Source organism: Electrona antarctica (genome assembly GCF_951216825.1).
Source record: "Electrona antarctica genome assembly, chromosome: 3".
In the NCBI taxonomy this organism is placed as follows: Eukaryota; Metazoa; Chordata; class Actinopteri; order Myctophiformes; family Myctophidae; genus Electrona; species Electrona antarctica.
Window position 1 is genome coordinate 9,215,295 of NC_136808.1, and position 14,401 is coordinate 9,229,695.

At 45.3% G+C, this 14,401-nt stretch overlaps 1 protein-coding gene across 1 annotated transcript in view; it reads left to right on the top strand.

Moving 5' to 3' along the window:
* Positions 1-14,401, top strand: part of bnc1 (basonuclin zinc finger protein 1) — a 38,022-nt gene that overhangs the window by 13,826 nt on the left and 9,795 nt on the right. The window contains exons 2-5 of the mRNA XM_079496477.1: positions 6,142-6,244; positions 9,156-9,391; positions 13,110-13,538; positions 13,979-14,208. Of these exons, the coding sequence (XP_079352603.1) occupies positions 6,142-6,244; positions 9,156-9,391; positions 13,110-13,538; positions 13,979-14,208 (998 nt within the window). The remainder of the gene's footprint in view (positions 1-6,141; positions 6,245-9,155; positions 9,392-13,109; positions 13,539-13,978; positions 14,209-14,401) is intronic.

The following is a 14,401-nucleotide window of genomic DNA, read 5'->3' on the forward strand; positions in this document are numbered from 1 at the left end:
AATCAGAGCATCGCATCCCTCCAGGCTATGGGGTCTCAAAGTCCCCACCTATATACACAACACCTATACACAACACAATAAACATATTTTAGCGTGATGATTAAGTTTAAAACAAGTAATAGTCTGTCTGGATGTCATCTTGAATTGGATTAAAAACGGAGTAGTTCTTTAATCAAAACCAGCTGTGGAGGAGGAATCAAGAAGCATGGGAATATAACTGGTGAGCTTCATTTTTATTGGCTTTTATCGATGTGTATCTCTACACGTCATCACGCAGCGCGATAGAGGGGAAAGGATCTGGTTGGAATAATGTCCAACCGGGGAAACTCCCCCCCTGTCAGGTGAAAAGAAGCGTCTTGGACTCCTCATGCATAGAAGGAAGCATGAGGTCATTCCGTGGCTCTCCCCAGGATTACATAGATAATTGGCACTCGGAAGGGAAAAAAATGGGTTACAAAAATCGTGGTGTTTAGTTAGCCTTGTAGATTAGACTAGTTTTTATTTCATTTGTTTGTTCTTTTTGTTGTTTTTAGCGGTTTTCTTTTTATATTCCCGACTATTCACGGCACGCATTCCATTCATTTACAAAGAGCACCATACACTTGAAAATGGGTGGCCCATACTATGGGTGGCCCATACTATGGGTGGCCCATACTATAGGGTGGGCAACTTTGACAATAGAGATGTCCACTAGTTCCACGCTCACTGAGCTTGTAGATCAGCTGCTTTTGCTATATTATTTGAATTGAAATCCTGAAAAGTATATATATTTCTTTAATTTCAAATGCCGCTCCTTGGCTGCGGCTCACCGCTCCATGAGATGGGTCAAATGCGGAGAACATATTTCACTGCGGTAACGTGTGACTAATCGTACGACTTTGACTTTGAGCTTGTAGATCTGCTATTTTCAGTGTGCAACACCTGAGTGAGCGCAACCAGACATAAAATGACTTGTCTTATAGTTCTACCGGATCTCTCTTCACTTTGGATTGGTGCGTGTGCGACTGACTGTGCGTGCACGTGTGCGTGTGTGAGTGAGTGAGTGAGTGAGTGAGTGAGTGAGTGAGTGAGTGTGTGAGTGTGTGGGGTGTACTTCCTTCGTTCATATAAATGAGTGGGAAGGGCTAAATGACTCATTATGGTCACTAGTATGGATGGAGCTCGTTAACTTTTATTGATAACGAGTGCCTTATCGATCAGGCTTATGGAGCCGGGGTTCTTTGGGTATATGGGGTTTGGAGTTCCATCCCTAGTCACTAGTGGAGTTGGAGCGGCTAAATGCAGACTATAGTTGGCCTGCTCAGATCAACCTCTTCATTTTCATAATGTTGCTGATGTCTGAGGTGGGCGGGTCTTTCAGTACCTTGATGCTCAGTTAGTTAGTTAGTTAGTTTCATTTATTTGTCCACGTGTGGAAATTTGTCTTCGGTCTCAACAGTAAAAAACAAACAGTTACAACAACAGCAACAACACTTAACACAACAGTGGCAAATACATTGGAAAAAACAAACAAATCTAGCGAGACATGGTATCATTTAGTGCCTTAATGGCATTTGGTATGAAGGAAATTTTTAAAAATGTTACGGTTAGCTTTTGGTACTTTGTACCGTCTACCAGAGGGAAGTAGTTCGAACTCCCTGCAGAGTGGATGAGAGGCGTCGTTTGCTATCTTGACAGCTTTTTTACGAAGTACCTCCTTGTAGATACAGCCTAAATGTTGCTGTCTCTTCCCAATGATTTTTGATGCTAGGTTTACTATTCGCTGCAGCTTGCTTCTTCCTTTTACATTTAGATTTCCATACCACATTGCCATGTTAAAAGTCAAAATTCCCTCTATCAGGTTTTTATAGACCGTTTCCATAATATGCTTGCTCACTCTAAAGGAGTTGAGCTTGCGTAGTAGATGGAGGCGTTGGTTACAAGTTTAAAAAATCTGGTCAGTATTTTCACTGAAATTGAGTTTGCTGTCAATATATGTGCCTAAGTATTTAAAAGTGTCTACTACCTCCACTATTTGTCCACCAATTGTAATGGACTGCACAGGTTCCTTTTCATGAATGACAAGTTCTTTTCATAGAAGGTAGGTTTGTTTCTCTGCCCACACATCCCTGTTTTTTTCTACAGGCAGGTGTTCAGGTGAAATTCACCCGTGTTTAGTGATAGTGTGATAGAGAAAAATCCCATACACCCACAATGGACTTTATTTTTTATTTTTGTATTCACTGTAATATATCTCACATGTCTTAGGAATGAAGTTCCTAACTTCATTAAAAAAAGATTTTAGGAATATTTTTAAAATAATATGCACGTTATTCACCAAATTCCCCCCGCCCATCTATTTTTTAATTTTTTTTTGTGAAAGGTTATGATGATGAAGTTTTAAGCATTATGTTGTACTTTAGCTATTAGCTATTGAAAAATAGCAGATTTACAAGCTCATAGCGTGGCACACAAAATGTGGCGCAAATCTTTGAATATATATTTCAGAGAAGTTGCACCTACGTAGGTAGCATCTTGCTGGCAAGATGGCAGCCGTGTGCATATCATCAATTGCTGTACTTCTCCTGTTCTCGTCTATGGCTGTGAATGCTGGACACCAACACAAGCCCTACAGAAATCCCTGGACAGGTGCTACTCCAGAATGTTAACGTGTGGTACTGAACATCAACCAGGACAAACCACATCTCTAACAAGCGTCTGTACGGGGCATTACCAAGTGTATCAGAGAAGATAGCAGTAAGGAGGAGGAGACTAGCTGGCCGGGGGCACGGTGGCACAGTTGGTAGTGCTGTCGCCTCACAGCTAGAAGGTCCTGGGTTCGATTCCAGCTCGGGACACTGTGGGTGCTGGGCAGCGTGTTTCCTCCCCCGCGTGCGTCATCAGTGCCCATACCCAAGGCGGGGTTGGCGAAAGGGCCTTTCTGTGGGGAGTTTGCATGTTCTCCCCGTGTCCCCTAGGGTAGGTACCCTCACAAAAAACATGCAGTAATCCTGTTCTCTATACTGCCTCCTCCTGTTCCTTTCACACGCTATACGTCCAACCAGGGAAACTGAAATGTGTTCTCTTGGAGCAGTGAGCCGCAGCCGTGCCGCGCTCGGGAATTATTTGATTAGTTGAATTGAGATCCAGTAGAACTAAAAGACAATTCATTTTATGCTTGGTTGCTCTATCTCTCCTCCTCCTCCTCTATTTTTCCTCCTCCTCTATCTCTCCTTCTCCTCCTCCTCCTCCTCCTCCTCTATCTCTCCTCCTCCTCCTTTTCCTCCCCCTTCTCCTCCTCCTCCTCTATCTCTCCTCCTCCTCCTCTATCTCTCCTCCTCCTCTATCTCTCCTCCTCCTCCTCCTCCTCCTCTATCTCTCCTCCTCCTCCTTTTCCTCCCCCTTCTCCTCCTCCTCCTCCTCTATCTCTCCTCCTCCTCCTCTATCTCTCCTCCTCCTCCTCCTCCTCCTCCTCATCCTCCTCTATCTCTCCTCCTCCTCCTTTTCCTCCTCCTCCCCTATTTTTCCTCCTCCTCTATCTCTCCTCCTCCTCTATTTTTCTTCCTCCTCCTCCTCCTCTTCTGTGTTAGCCTGATGTATAAACCCAGTTACAGGTCTTTGCGCGCTAACTGCTAAAGCATGCCACTCATGTATTACTGAGGCTCTGCTGATCATGCATTATAGATGCAGAGGGAGAGAGAGAGAGAGAGAGAAAGAGGGAGAGAGAGAGAGTGCTATAGCAAAGCGCGGCCGGCAACTCTGTGGTTTAGCATGTAGCGCTAACAACGTTGGCTTTGATCATAAATCTGATGATGCTTCTCCCCAGGCTCCATGCTTGTGTAAATGGTGGATTTGGCAGCGCGAGCTCGCTCGGAGGGGGGAGAGAGAGAGAGAGAGAGAGGTTTTTTTTCTCTGCGTTCTCGCTCTTTTCTATATAGGGCCACATTCAAAATGTGAGCTTTATGTCTCATTAATGCCATTCATTTTGATTATTATTAATATTAATATTAATATTATTATACGATTATTCTTTAAAGCAGGATGTACAGGCTCAAACGCCGTATCGCTGCCACAGACACACCCTGCTGTTGTCACAGCGCAAGACAGGAGAGAAAGAAATGTCGGCCTATACTCGAGCAAAATTACTTTCTTTTTTCGTTTTCTTTGATTTATTCAGGGAAGCCCATTGAGAGCAAGCTCTCTTTTATTTTTTTCCTTTTTTTATTTTTGTATATATATTTGCGGGGCTTTTTGCCTTTATTGATAGACTGAGTGGCCAGACAGGAGACGAGGACAGAGAGAGACGGGGAGTGACATGACGGTAACCCGCCATGCGCTGTCAGGCTGCATTAGGAGCCTATAGGAGCCTGGACCACTAGGCCGGCCCGGGCCCATGGATGCACCCACGGTCAGATAAAACACAATACGTATAATGAAAATAAACATTAACAAACATTTGAACAACATTACAATGACACAGACGTAAATAAATAATAGTATACTATTACGTGAACCAGGTTCGGTCACCGCGTATAGTGTGTCCTCGAGAATCACCCTACTGTAAATGTCTCTATATGGTGACCCATCGGACCAGTTTCAGAGAGTCCTGAAGTTTGTTCCGTGTGTGTGTGGAGCATGTGGTTTTTAACCAGTGGTCCTTGAGCCCCCCTGCTCAAGGACCACTGGTAGGGCATTCACTTCTAGTCATTTTTACTAGTTGACTAGTTGCCTAGTTTACTAGTCGACTAGTTGTTTAACCACCTATTATGTAAAGAAATATATATATTTGTACATTTAAAACTGTACATTGTTGACTATAACTATAATCTACCTGATCTTGAGGCCTACAAAATCGGGAAAAAAAATAAAAAATTAAATCTTTTTTTTTTCTTATCAACTAGTCAACTAGTACCAACAAGGTCGACTAGTGGATTTACTAGTCGACTAGTAAACTAGTCGACTAGTTGCTTAATGTCCTAGTTCCAGGTGGTCCCCAGCTAAATGATGGAGAGTTTACCAAATGGACCCTTATAGATCTTTAACTCTCGAGAGTGTAAAATGAAACCAAATGGATTTACATTTTTGCTAAACATCACAATTGAAAATAATTGTTATTTTCATCAACATCTACACCAGTTATCTCTGGTACCAACATCAATACAGCATAGAATTGTGGACAAAATTGTATCCAACGATAACAAAATATTCTTTTGTTTTGGGTCTGAGAGGCTAAATGTTATCAAATGGTGGTTCCGTGGCTCAAAGGCCAACTAAATAATGGCATAATGGAAAATCACTGGTGTGGAGCATATAGTGAATGAAAGCAGTCTTTCCTTGTTCTTCACTGTTCTCACGTGGACTGGTGTACGTGTGTCTGTGAATGTGTTCAACTAGAATCTTGCACGCCTGCGTTCACGCTCGCGTCGTACACGCCACGCGGTCCATGTTGTTGTTGTCGTTGTGTCTCCTTGAATATCGTGTGTCCAAGTGAGACACGCACACGCAACCTGTACATTTTGAACGAAGGCACACAGCGATGTGCGTTTCCGTGTTGTTTCTGTGGTGTCGTTTTTTAGTGTTTTTAGTGTTTTTTAAGGGTAATTGTTGTTTAACACAATAAGTGCCGGGATTCCTTCAAAATAGAAGCTCGGGTGCCCGGAAGATATGGCCGCTTTTACTCTGTAAAGCCCCCCCCTTCCGTTACGGAAAAAAACTGAGACATATTTTTGCTTGCTTACCTCTTCAGTATTATCGCTCGATGATCGCTCGCATTCATATTTTGAACGAGAGGCAGGTGAGAAGTCAGAAATGAAGGAGATACGAGGCATTCTTTCTGCAGACGTTATTATTATTAATAATAATAATAATAATAATAATACATACACTGTTTTGTTTAGCTGAGTAACGATTTCATCGACCTCCGCTATCTTATTTTCAGGCACATGGTTGAATTTTACTGCTCCGTATCCCATTTGTACAACCGCTGCTACACGGTTAAATTCTCACTTTCGCAACTCGAGATTTGGCAGTGTGTATACTGTAAAAATGCTTACCCAAATGTGTGTGTGTGTGCGTGTATGTGCGTGTGTGTGTGTGTGTGTGTGCGTGTGCGTGCGTGTGTGCGTGCGTGCCTGTGCGTGTGTGTGTGCACTCTCTCAACAGGCTATCTGCTGCACGTTGGTCAACTGTAACTGTGACAGCTTCAAGCCTGGGAAGCTGAAGAGGAGACAGTGTGAGAACTGCAAGCATGGCTGGGTAGCTCACGGTGAGACAACTACACTCTGGGAGGCACTAACACTAGGCTGGCACACAACACCTTGAGTAGAACAACTATACACTCTGGGAGGCACTAACACTAGGCTGGCACACAACACCTTGAGTAGAAAAACTATACACTCTGGGAGGCACCAACTATAGGCTGGCACACAACACCTTGAGTAGAACAACTACACTCTGGGAGGCACCAACACTAGGCTGGCACACAACACCTTGAGTAGAAAAACTACACTCTGGGAGGCACTAACACTAGGCTGGCACACAACACCTTGAGTAGAACAACTACACTCTGGGAGGCACTAACACTAGGCTGGCACACAACACCTTGAGTAGAACAACTATACACTCTGGGAGGCACTAACACTAGGCTGGCACACAACACCTTGAGTAGAACAACTATACACTCTGGGAGGCACTAACACTAGGCTGGCACACAACACCTTGAGTAGAACAACTATACACTCTGGGAGGCACTAACACTAGGCTGGCACACAACACCTTGAGTAGAACAACTATACACTCTGGGAGGCACTAACACTAGGCTGGCACACAACACCTTGAGTAGAACAACTATACACTCTGGGAGGCACTAACACTAGGCTGGCACACAACACCTTGAGTAGAAAAACTATACACTCTGGGAGGCACCAACACTAGGCTGGTACACAACACCTTGAGTAGAAAAACTACACTCTGGGAGGCACCAACACTAGGCTGGCACACAACACCTTGAGTAGAACAACTATTGGAAAATATATATCAAACTGAGTACTAGTGCGTGCGTGCGTGCGTGCGTGCGTGCGTGCGTGCGTGCGTGCGTGCGTGCGTGTGTGTGTGCGACTGAGTGAGTGAGTGAGTAAGGGGCGGCGGTGGCTCAGGGGTAGAGTGACCGGATGGGAACTGCAAGGTTCCCAGTTCAAACCCGGGCCCCCCCCCAGAGTTAGAGTCGAAGTGTCCTTGAGCAAGACTCTGAACCCCTAATTGCTCCCGATGTGCAGGTTGGTGCCTATGCATGGTTTCCTCCACCATCGGTGTGTGAATGTGTGTGTGAATGGATGGATGAATGTAATGCACAATCTAAATGTGTACAATTGTGTGTGTGAATGGGTGAATGTAATGCACAATCTATGTAAAGCTCCTTGGATAAAGGAGCTATAGAGCACCGAAGTCCTGACGTCACTGTGAGTAGAGGGCGTCAGTCCCCAGGTTCGTGTACTTTTTATTTGCATTGTAATCTCCATAGGGGGATTTTAGATCGCCTCATATAAGAACTGTGTTTGAAAAATAAACCGATCACCCCGGCCTTTTCACTCATATGGATATGAAGCATCGACTGAAGGTGGAAATGTACAAATATACCCAAAGAGTAACAAAATAAGCGTTAGAAACGAGCCAAACAACCCAGAGACTACATTTCCGGGTAGGCGGGTGGCTGCATCTGCCCGTCGCACAACAGAAACTGAATGGTAATTACGTTTATTTAATTTTTTATTTTATTGATATTTAATGTTTCGTGGTTAGTACGAGTCGAGTCACCACCAGCTGAGCTTACGTCAACGAGGAATCTCAGGAACGCAATGTGTTGACAGCTGGGCATGACGTATATTAGCATTGCCTTCATATGTAGTTTCAAGGCTTTTGCGGCCACATTAATTCCATTTTCTCCAGAAACTGGCTGTATCAAATATGAATGGAAATCATTAACGACGCACAGCCATTCCCCTGACAGAAAGGCCGGGGTGGTCGGTTTATTTTTCAAACACAGTTCTTATATGAAGCGACCTAAAATCCCCCTATGGAGATTACAATGCAAATAAAAAAATACATGAACCTGGGGACTGACGCCCTCTACTGAAAGTGACGTCAAACTTCGGTGCTCTATATAAATGCACTATTTACCTTTCTTTTGTGTGTATGTGTCTGAAAGTCCACCCTATATTTTCCCTTGTTCATGAAGTAACACAACTGGGATACGACGTTGAAAAATAGCAGACTACAAGCTCATAGCGCGGCATCGAGTGCCGTGCTACAAGCTTTGAAAAATGGAACAGCATATTTTCAGATGGTGGTCGGCGGCCAATTACATATATTTTTGGGGGTCCTTGACATGAAAATGTTTGAGAACGACTGACATAGAAACATAGGGGTTTTCAGAAAACTCTGAGGATTTTAGAAGACTTTTTTTTTATAATCAGCCTCAGGTCTAAGTGACTTAATTACAACAGCTTAAGTGCCACAGACGTTAAAACAGAATTACCTTACTTTGTCCCGGGTGCCAGGGCCGTAAAGGCGAGTTGTGTTTAATCCGCATTAATCCCTGTTTGATTAGCATATAGTACTTGCCCTCGACCTCCTACAGGCGTATGCAAAAGCCCAACCTATGTAACTTAGACAGCATTTTATGTTGACTTAGATGTCAGTTTATGTAGACTCATAGCATTTTATGTAAACATAGCACTATATAGTATATATGCATAGTTTCATTATATAGATATTACACTGTTATACGTTCTTAGCTCATACGTATGATTCATGATAACTACTTTGTATGTATACGATGTATTGCCATGCTTTTTGTTCGTGCTTAATGTAAGTCGCTCTGGAACCCATTCTGGACGGGAACCCGTTTTGGTGTTTTAACTAAGCATTATGTTATACTTTATAGCTATTGAAAAATAGCAGATCTACAAGCTCATAGCGCTACGAGCTTGTAGGTCTGATATTTTTGAAAAATCGTGAAAATGTGGCACAAATCTTTGAATATATATTCTTATATATTAATTATATATGTATTTCGACGTCAGGCCTAAATGGGTTAAGAGCATCTGCTAAATGCATAAATTGTAAATTACGGTGCGTGCGCTACCCCCCCCCCCCCCCCCCCCCCCCACCCCATGCAGCCCTGAGCAAGCTGAAAGTGCACCACATGTACCAGAGCGGCCAGGTGGAGATCGTCCACTCCAACGTGGTGTTTGACATCTGCAGCCTGATGCTGTACGGGACGCAGGCCATCCCCGTCCGCCTCAAGATCCTGCTGGACCGTCTGTTCTCCGTGCTGAAGCAGGAGGAGGTCATCCAGATCCTCAACGCTCTGGACTGGACGCTGCAGGACTACATACGAGGATACGTCCTGCAGGTGTGTGTGTGTGTGGCTGTGCGTGCGCGTGTGCGTGTGTGAGCGTGTAGGGATGGAGCTCGTTAATTTTTATTGATAACAAGCACCTTATCGAGGTGCCGGGTTCTTATCGAGCCCACTATCGAGCAAATCGTACATTTCTAACAGACAGAAAAGGCAATTCACCTTTTTACATTTGGAAAATAAATTGGAGAAACTGTCAACTGGTTAATGTGTGTGTGTATACCGTCACATTAAAACCGCCAATTTTTGTTTACCCGGACAGCACTGGTTGGCAGGTAGGCCGACATGTTTGTGCCAGCATGGGTGATTAGACTTATTTCTTGATCGCCTCTTGTCATGATTGTTTAAACATGACGCCATGGGCCGCTATGCTTGATAACAGGCCCAAATCTTATTGATACCAGCCAGGTACAAGTGGAAGGTCATGAACTCTCTAGGTACTCTGTGTTTTATATCTCCGTCCACCAGCCCACAGATCTGTCTCCGAATGGTGCCAGTCGGGAGGATTATTAAGGGGGGAAATAAATGTTTTTTGTATTACATTTTATTTTATAGTTTCCAAATTTGACTCTCAAGTCAAAGCCAAGATTGGCCCGGCTGCTGCTGGCCCGGTCCGGGCCCCCCGTAACGGCCCGGGCCCGGCCCATGCGTAACGTCATCCCATATGCAGCCTCTCCCTCACTTCGATTAGTATAACATCATCAAGTATTCAGACTGGGGCTGCGTTTAATTCATTTAGACCTGAGGCTGATTCTAAAAAAAGTCTTCTTTTTCAGAAACAGTTTTCTGAAAAAATGATGTTTCTATGTCAGTGGTGCTCAACCTTTTTCATGTCAAGGACCCCCAGAAATATCTGGATTTGGCAGCCGACCCCCATCTGAAAATATGTTGTTCAAAGAATAGTAGATCTACGAGCTCGTAGCGCTGCACTCGGTGCCGCGCAGATAATTCTGGGGGTCCTTGACATGAAATGGGAACCACTGATATAGGAACACAGGGTTTTTCCCAGAGAAATGTCAGGATTTAGGAGACATTTTGTAGAATCTGGTCTCAGGGTCTTAATGGGTTAATTCATGTTTGCTCGTCTAATGGCCAGCGAAGAGACTGAATCCTCGACAGGCGCCCCAATGAATGCTCTGTGATGAAATATTAATCATGGTTACGGCACGCAGCCGCGAGCGCGCCCATGACTTTCAAAGATGCCCCCCGTTCCAACTCACATGTGATTATCCTGCCGGGCTGGGCTGGGCGGGGCGGGGCGGGGGGAGAGGACCCACTTGATCAATGTGAGGCGCCCTCTGATCTCCCTTCCATCTTGTTGTGTGTGTGTGTGTGTGTGTGTGTGTGTGTGTGTGTGTGCGAGCGTGCGTGCGTGCGTGCGTGCGTGCGTGCGTGCGTGCGTGCGTGCGTGCGTGCGTGCGTGCGTGCGTGCGTGCGTGCGTGCGTGCGTGCGTGCGTGCGTGTATACTGTAGGCCTATGTGCAGTGGTGGAAAGTAACATTTACTTAACTCATTTTCTGCTAAGGTCGACATTGGAAGACTTTTATTAAAAGTCTCCTCACAGGGAGGAGTTTATAATGCATCCTGCCCTATAACCTAACCCTATAGGACGACAGGGAGGAGTTTATAATGCATCCTGCCCTATAACCTAACCCTATAGGACGACAGGGAGGAGTTTATAATGCATCCTGCCCTATAACCTAACCCTATAGGACGACAGGGAGGAGTTTATAATGCATCCTGCACTAACCTAATCCTATAGGATGACAGGGAGGAGTTTATATGGTGACAGGTGGTCTATGTTGGTCTACGGTAGTCTATGGAGGTCTATGGTAGTCTATGGTTGTCTATGGTGGTCTATGGTAGTCTATGGTTGTCTATGGTGGCGGAGGTCTATGGTGGTCTATGGTAGTCTATGGTGGTCTATGGTTGTCTATGGTAGTCTATGGTTGTCTATGGTGGCAGAGGTCTATGGTGGTCTATGGTGGTCTATGGTAGTCTATGGTTGTCTATGGTGGCGGAGGTCTATGGTTGTCTATGGTGGTCTATGGTTGTCTATGGTAGTCTATGGTTGTCTATGGTGGTCTATGGTGGTCTATGGTGGTCTATGGTAGTCTATGGTTGTCTATGGTGGCGGAGGTCTATGGTGGTCTATGGTGGTCTATGGTAGTCTATGGAGGTATATGGTAGTCTATGGTTGTCTATGGTGGTCTATGGTGGTCTATGGTTGTCTATGGAGGTCTATGGTGGTCTATGGTGGTCTATGGTTGTCTATGGAGGTCTATGGTGGTCTATGGTGGCGGAGGTCTATGGTGGTCTATGGTGGTCTATGGTGGGTGGTCTATGGTGGGTGGTCTATGGTGGTCTATGGTGGTCTATGGTGGTCTATGGTGGTCTATGGTGGGTGGTCTATGGTGGTCTATGGTGGGTGGTCTATGGTGGTCTATGGAGGTCTATGGTGGGTGGTCTATGGTGGTCTATGGAGGTCTATGGTGGTCTATGGTGGGTGGTCTATGGTGGTCTAAACTTGACCTTAAACGTGGCGGGGAAGGAGGCTACTGTAAGTAGTGTACTTGAGTACAATTTTGAGGTATTTGTACTTTACTTGAGCAATTCCAACTGAGCAATTTCCCACCACTTGTGTGTATACATACAGTATGTGTGTAATTCATTATTTTGTGCTCAGACTAGCCTGGCTGTGTGAGCATACATGTGTATCAGTACGTTGTGTCACTGTGTGTACATGCGCGTGCGTGCATGTGTGTATGTGTGTATGTGTGTGTTCTCAATGTCTTGATATTGTGCTGATGGAGAGAGGGGCTAAATCCACATGATTTAAATGAAGAGAAATGAACCTGCGACATGAAACACAAAGTGACTGTGTAATGAGCACTCCCTGTGTGTGTGCCTGTGTGACTGTGTGTGCGTGCGTGTGTGCGTGCGTGCGTGCGTGCGTGCGTGCGTGCGTGCGTGCGTGCGTGCGTGCGTGTGCTGCGTGTGCTGCGTCACGTGCTTGCATGTCCTGCGCTGCCTGCTTGCATTAACTCTCCATGTGACTGCTCCATTTAGCCCAGCCTGTCAGTCTGTCTTTATACAGTCATCTGGCCCACACTATGAATATGAATGAGCTTAATGCTAATGACACCCTTAAACCCCCCTTTTTTCTTTCACCGCAGTTTCAATCTACTTCACTCCGTGGCCCTTTGTCACACCCGCCACATTCTGTGGCTATTATACCTCTCGCTATAACCTTAATAATAGAGAAGATAATATATCATAAATGAATACTGAAACCAGATCTAATCATTAAGGAAAGTTTATGTGTACTATATGTAAACTCTTAATTTCCATTGCCCAGCCAATCAGTTGCAAATAAATAAATAATATAATAATAATAATTTGGGGACCCCCCCAAAATAATTTGGCGGCCCCCTGATGTGTCGCGACCCACGGGTTGAGAACCCCTGCTCTAATAAGGTATATCAATCCATTCAGGACGGTAACCCCTTTTGGTGTTCCCGTCCTGGCTTAATGAGTGGTATTCCCTTTGAACTGAAAGTGAAGTGAAGTGAAGTGAAGTGAACTAACCTGAAACTGAAACTGAAAATGAAACTGAAACTGAACTGAAACTGAACTGAAACTGAACTGAACTGAAACTGAAACTGAACTGAAACTGAAGTGAACTGAAAGTGAACTGAAGTGAACTGTGTTGCAGGACGTTGCCGGGAAGGTGCTGGACCGCTGGGCCATCATGACGTTCGAGGAGGAGATCGCCACGCTGCAGCAGTTCCTGCGCTTCGGCGAGACCAAGTCCATCGTGGAGCTGATGGCGCTGCAGGACAAGGAGGGCCAGGCCGTGTTGGTGCCCAGCACGCGCACCAACTCCGACATACGCACCTTCATCGAGCGCAGCGCCCCGCGCAACCCCAACCTCCTCACCCCCAAGATAGAGAAGCTGAACAACAACAACAGCAGCAGCAACAACAACAACGTGCACCACTTTGAGAACTTCATCAACAGCATGGCGTTCATGCTGCCCTTCCAGCTGCTGGGCTCCGTCCCCGCTCCCCTCCTGGGCTCGGTGCCGGGCCCCCCGGGGGGCCCAATGCTAAACCCCTCCTCCCAGCACAACCCCCCGCTAGTGGTGGGTACCTCACCATAGATATGTATCACAATATTGATTGATTGAAATGTTTATTAACGTTAAAACTGTTATCTGTGAGTGGACGACACCATAAAGCATTACACATGTTTACAATAGGGTCCACCATGTTCAATTCATCATAACATCTAGAGACATGTAAATAGCACTTCGATATAGCCAAAAACAGGAAATCATCATAGAGGAGGTAAAGGGGGGGGGAATCAAATTTTTTTGGGCCGAACAAAGAATTAGAAAAAAGAAAAAAACGGCAGGTTACAACACTTTTCTTGTTGTTTGTCTTCTTTGTAATTATTTGTTTGGTCCAAAATATTATGTTTATTGTCATGATTTGTCACGACTCGCGGGACTGCGGCGCTCTATATGGTACGACAGGATTATTGTATCATCGGTATATTAATTGAAACCCCCCCCCGCTGTAGATGGAGCCGCTGCAGGGTCCGAGACGCGGGGATGAACAGGCTGGACCCCGGGGGGACGTCCATGGGAGGACGGACGGCCTGGTGGTGTCTCTGCCCCACCCGCCCACCGAGAGCAGCCTGCTGGGCTCCAGCTCGGCCTCCTTCACCTCCGACCTGGAGCGAGAGCGGGACAACGGCATCGACGGCCTCTCCATCAGCACCAAGATGGAGGCGGAGGACTTCCCCACCAGGTCAGAAGAAGAGTCTGGGCGTTGTAGTTCATCGTAGTTTAGTTTTAGTTAGTTTGGACTTTTTTCTAAACTAAACTTTAGTTTAGCTTTTATTGGTTTTAGTGTTAGTTTAGGTTTATGTTTTTTCATTTTTTTGGGGGTTATTTGTCAGGTGCAGGATTCAAAATCATTCAATCATTATTGTGTAATAAAA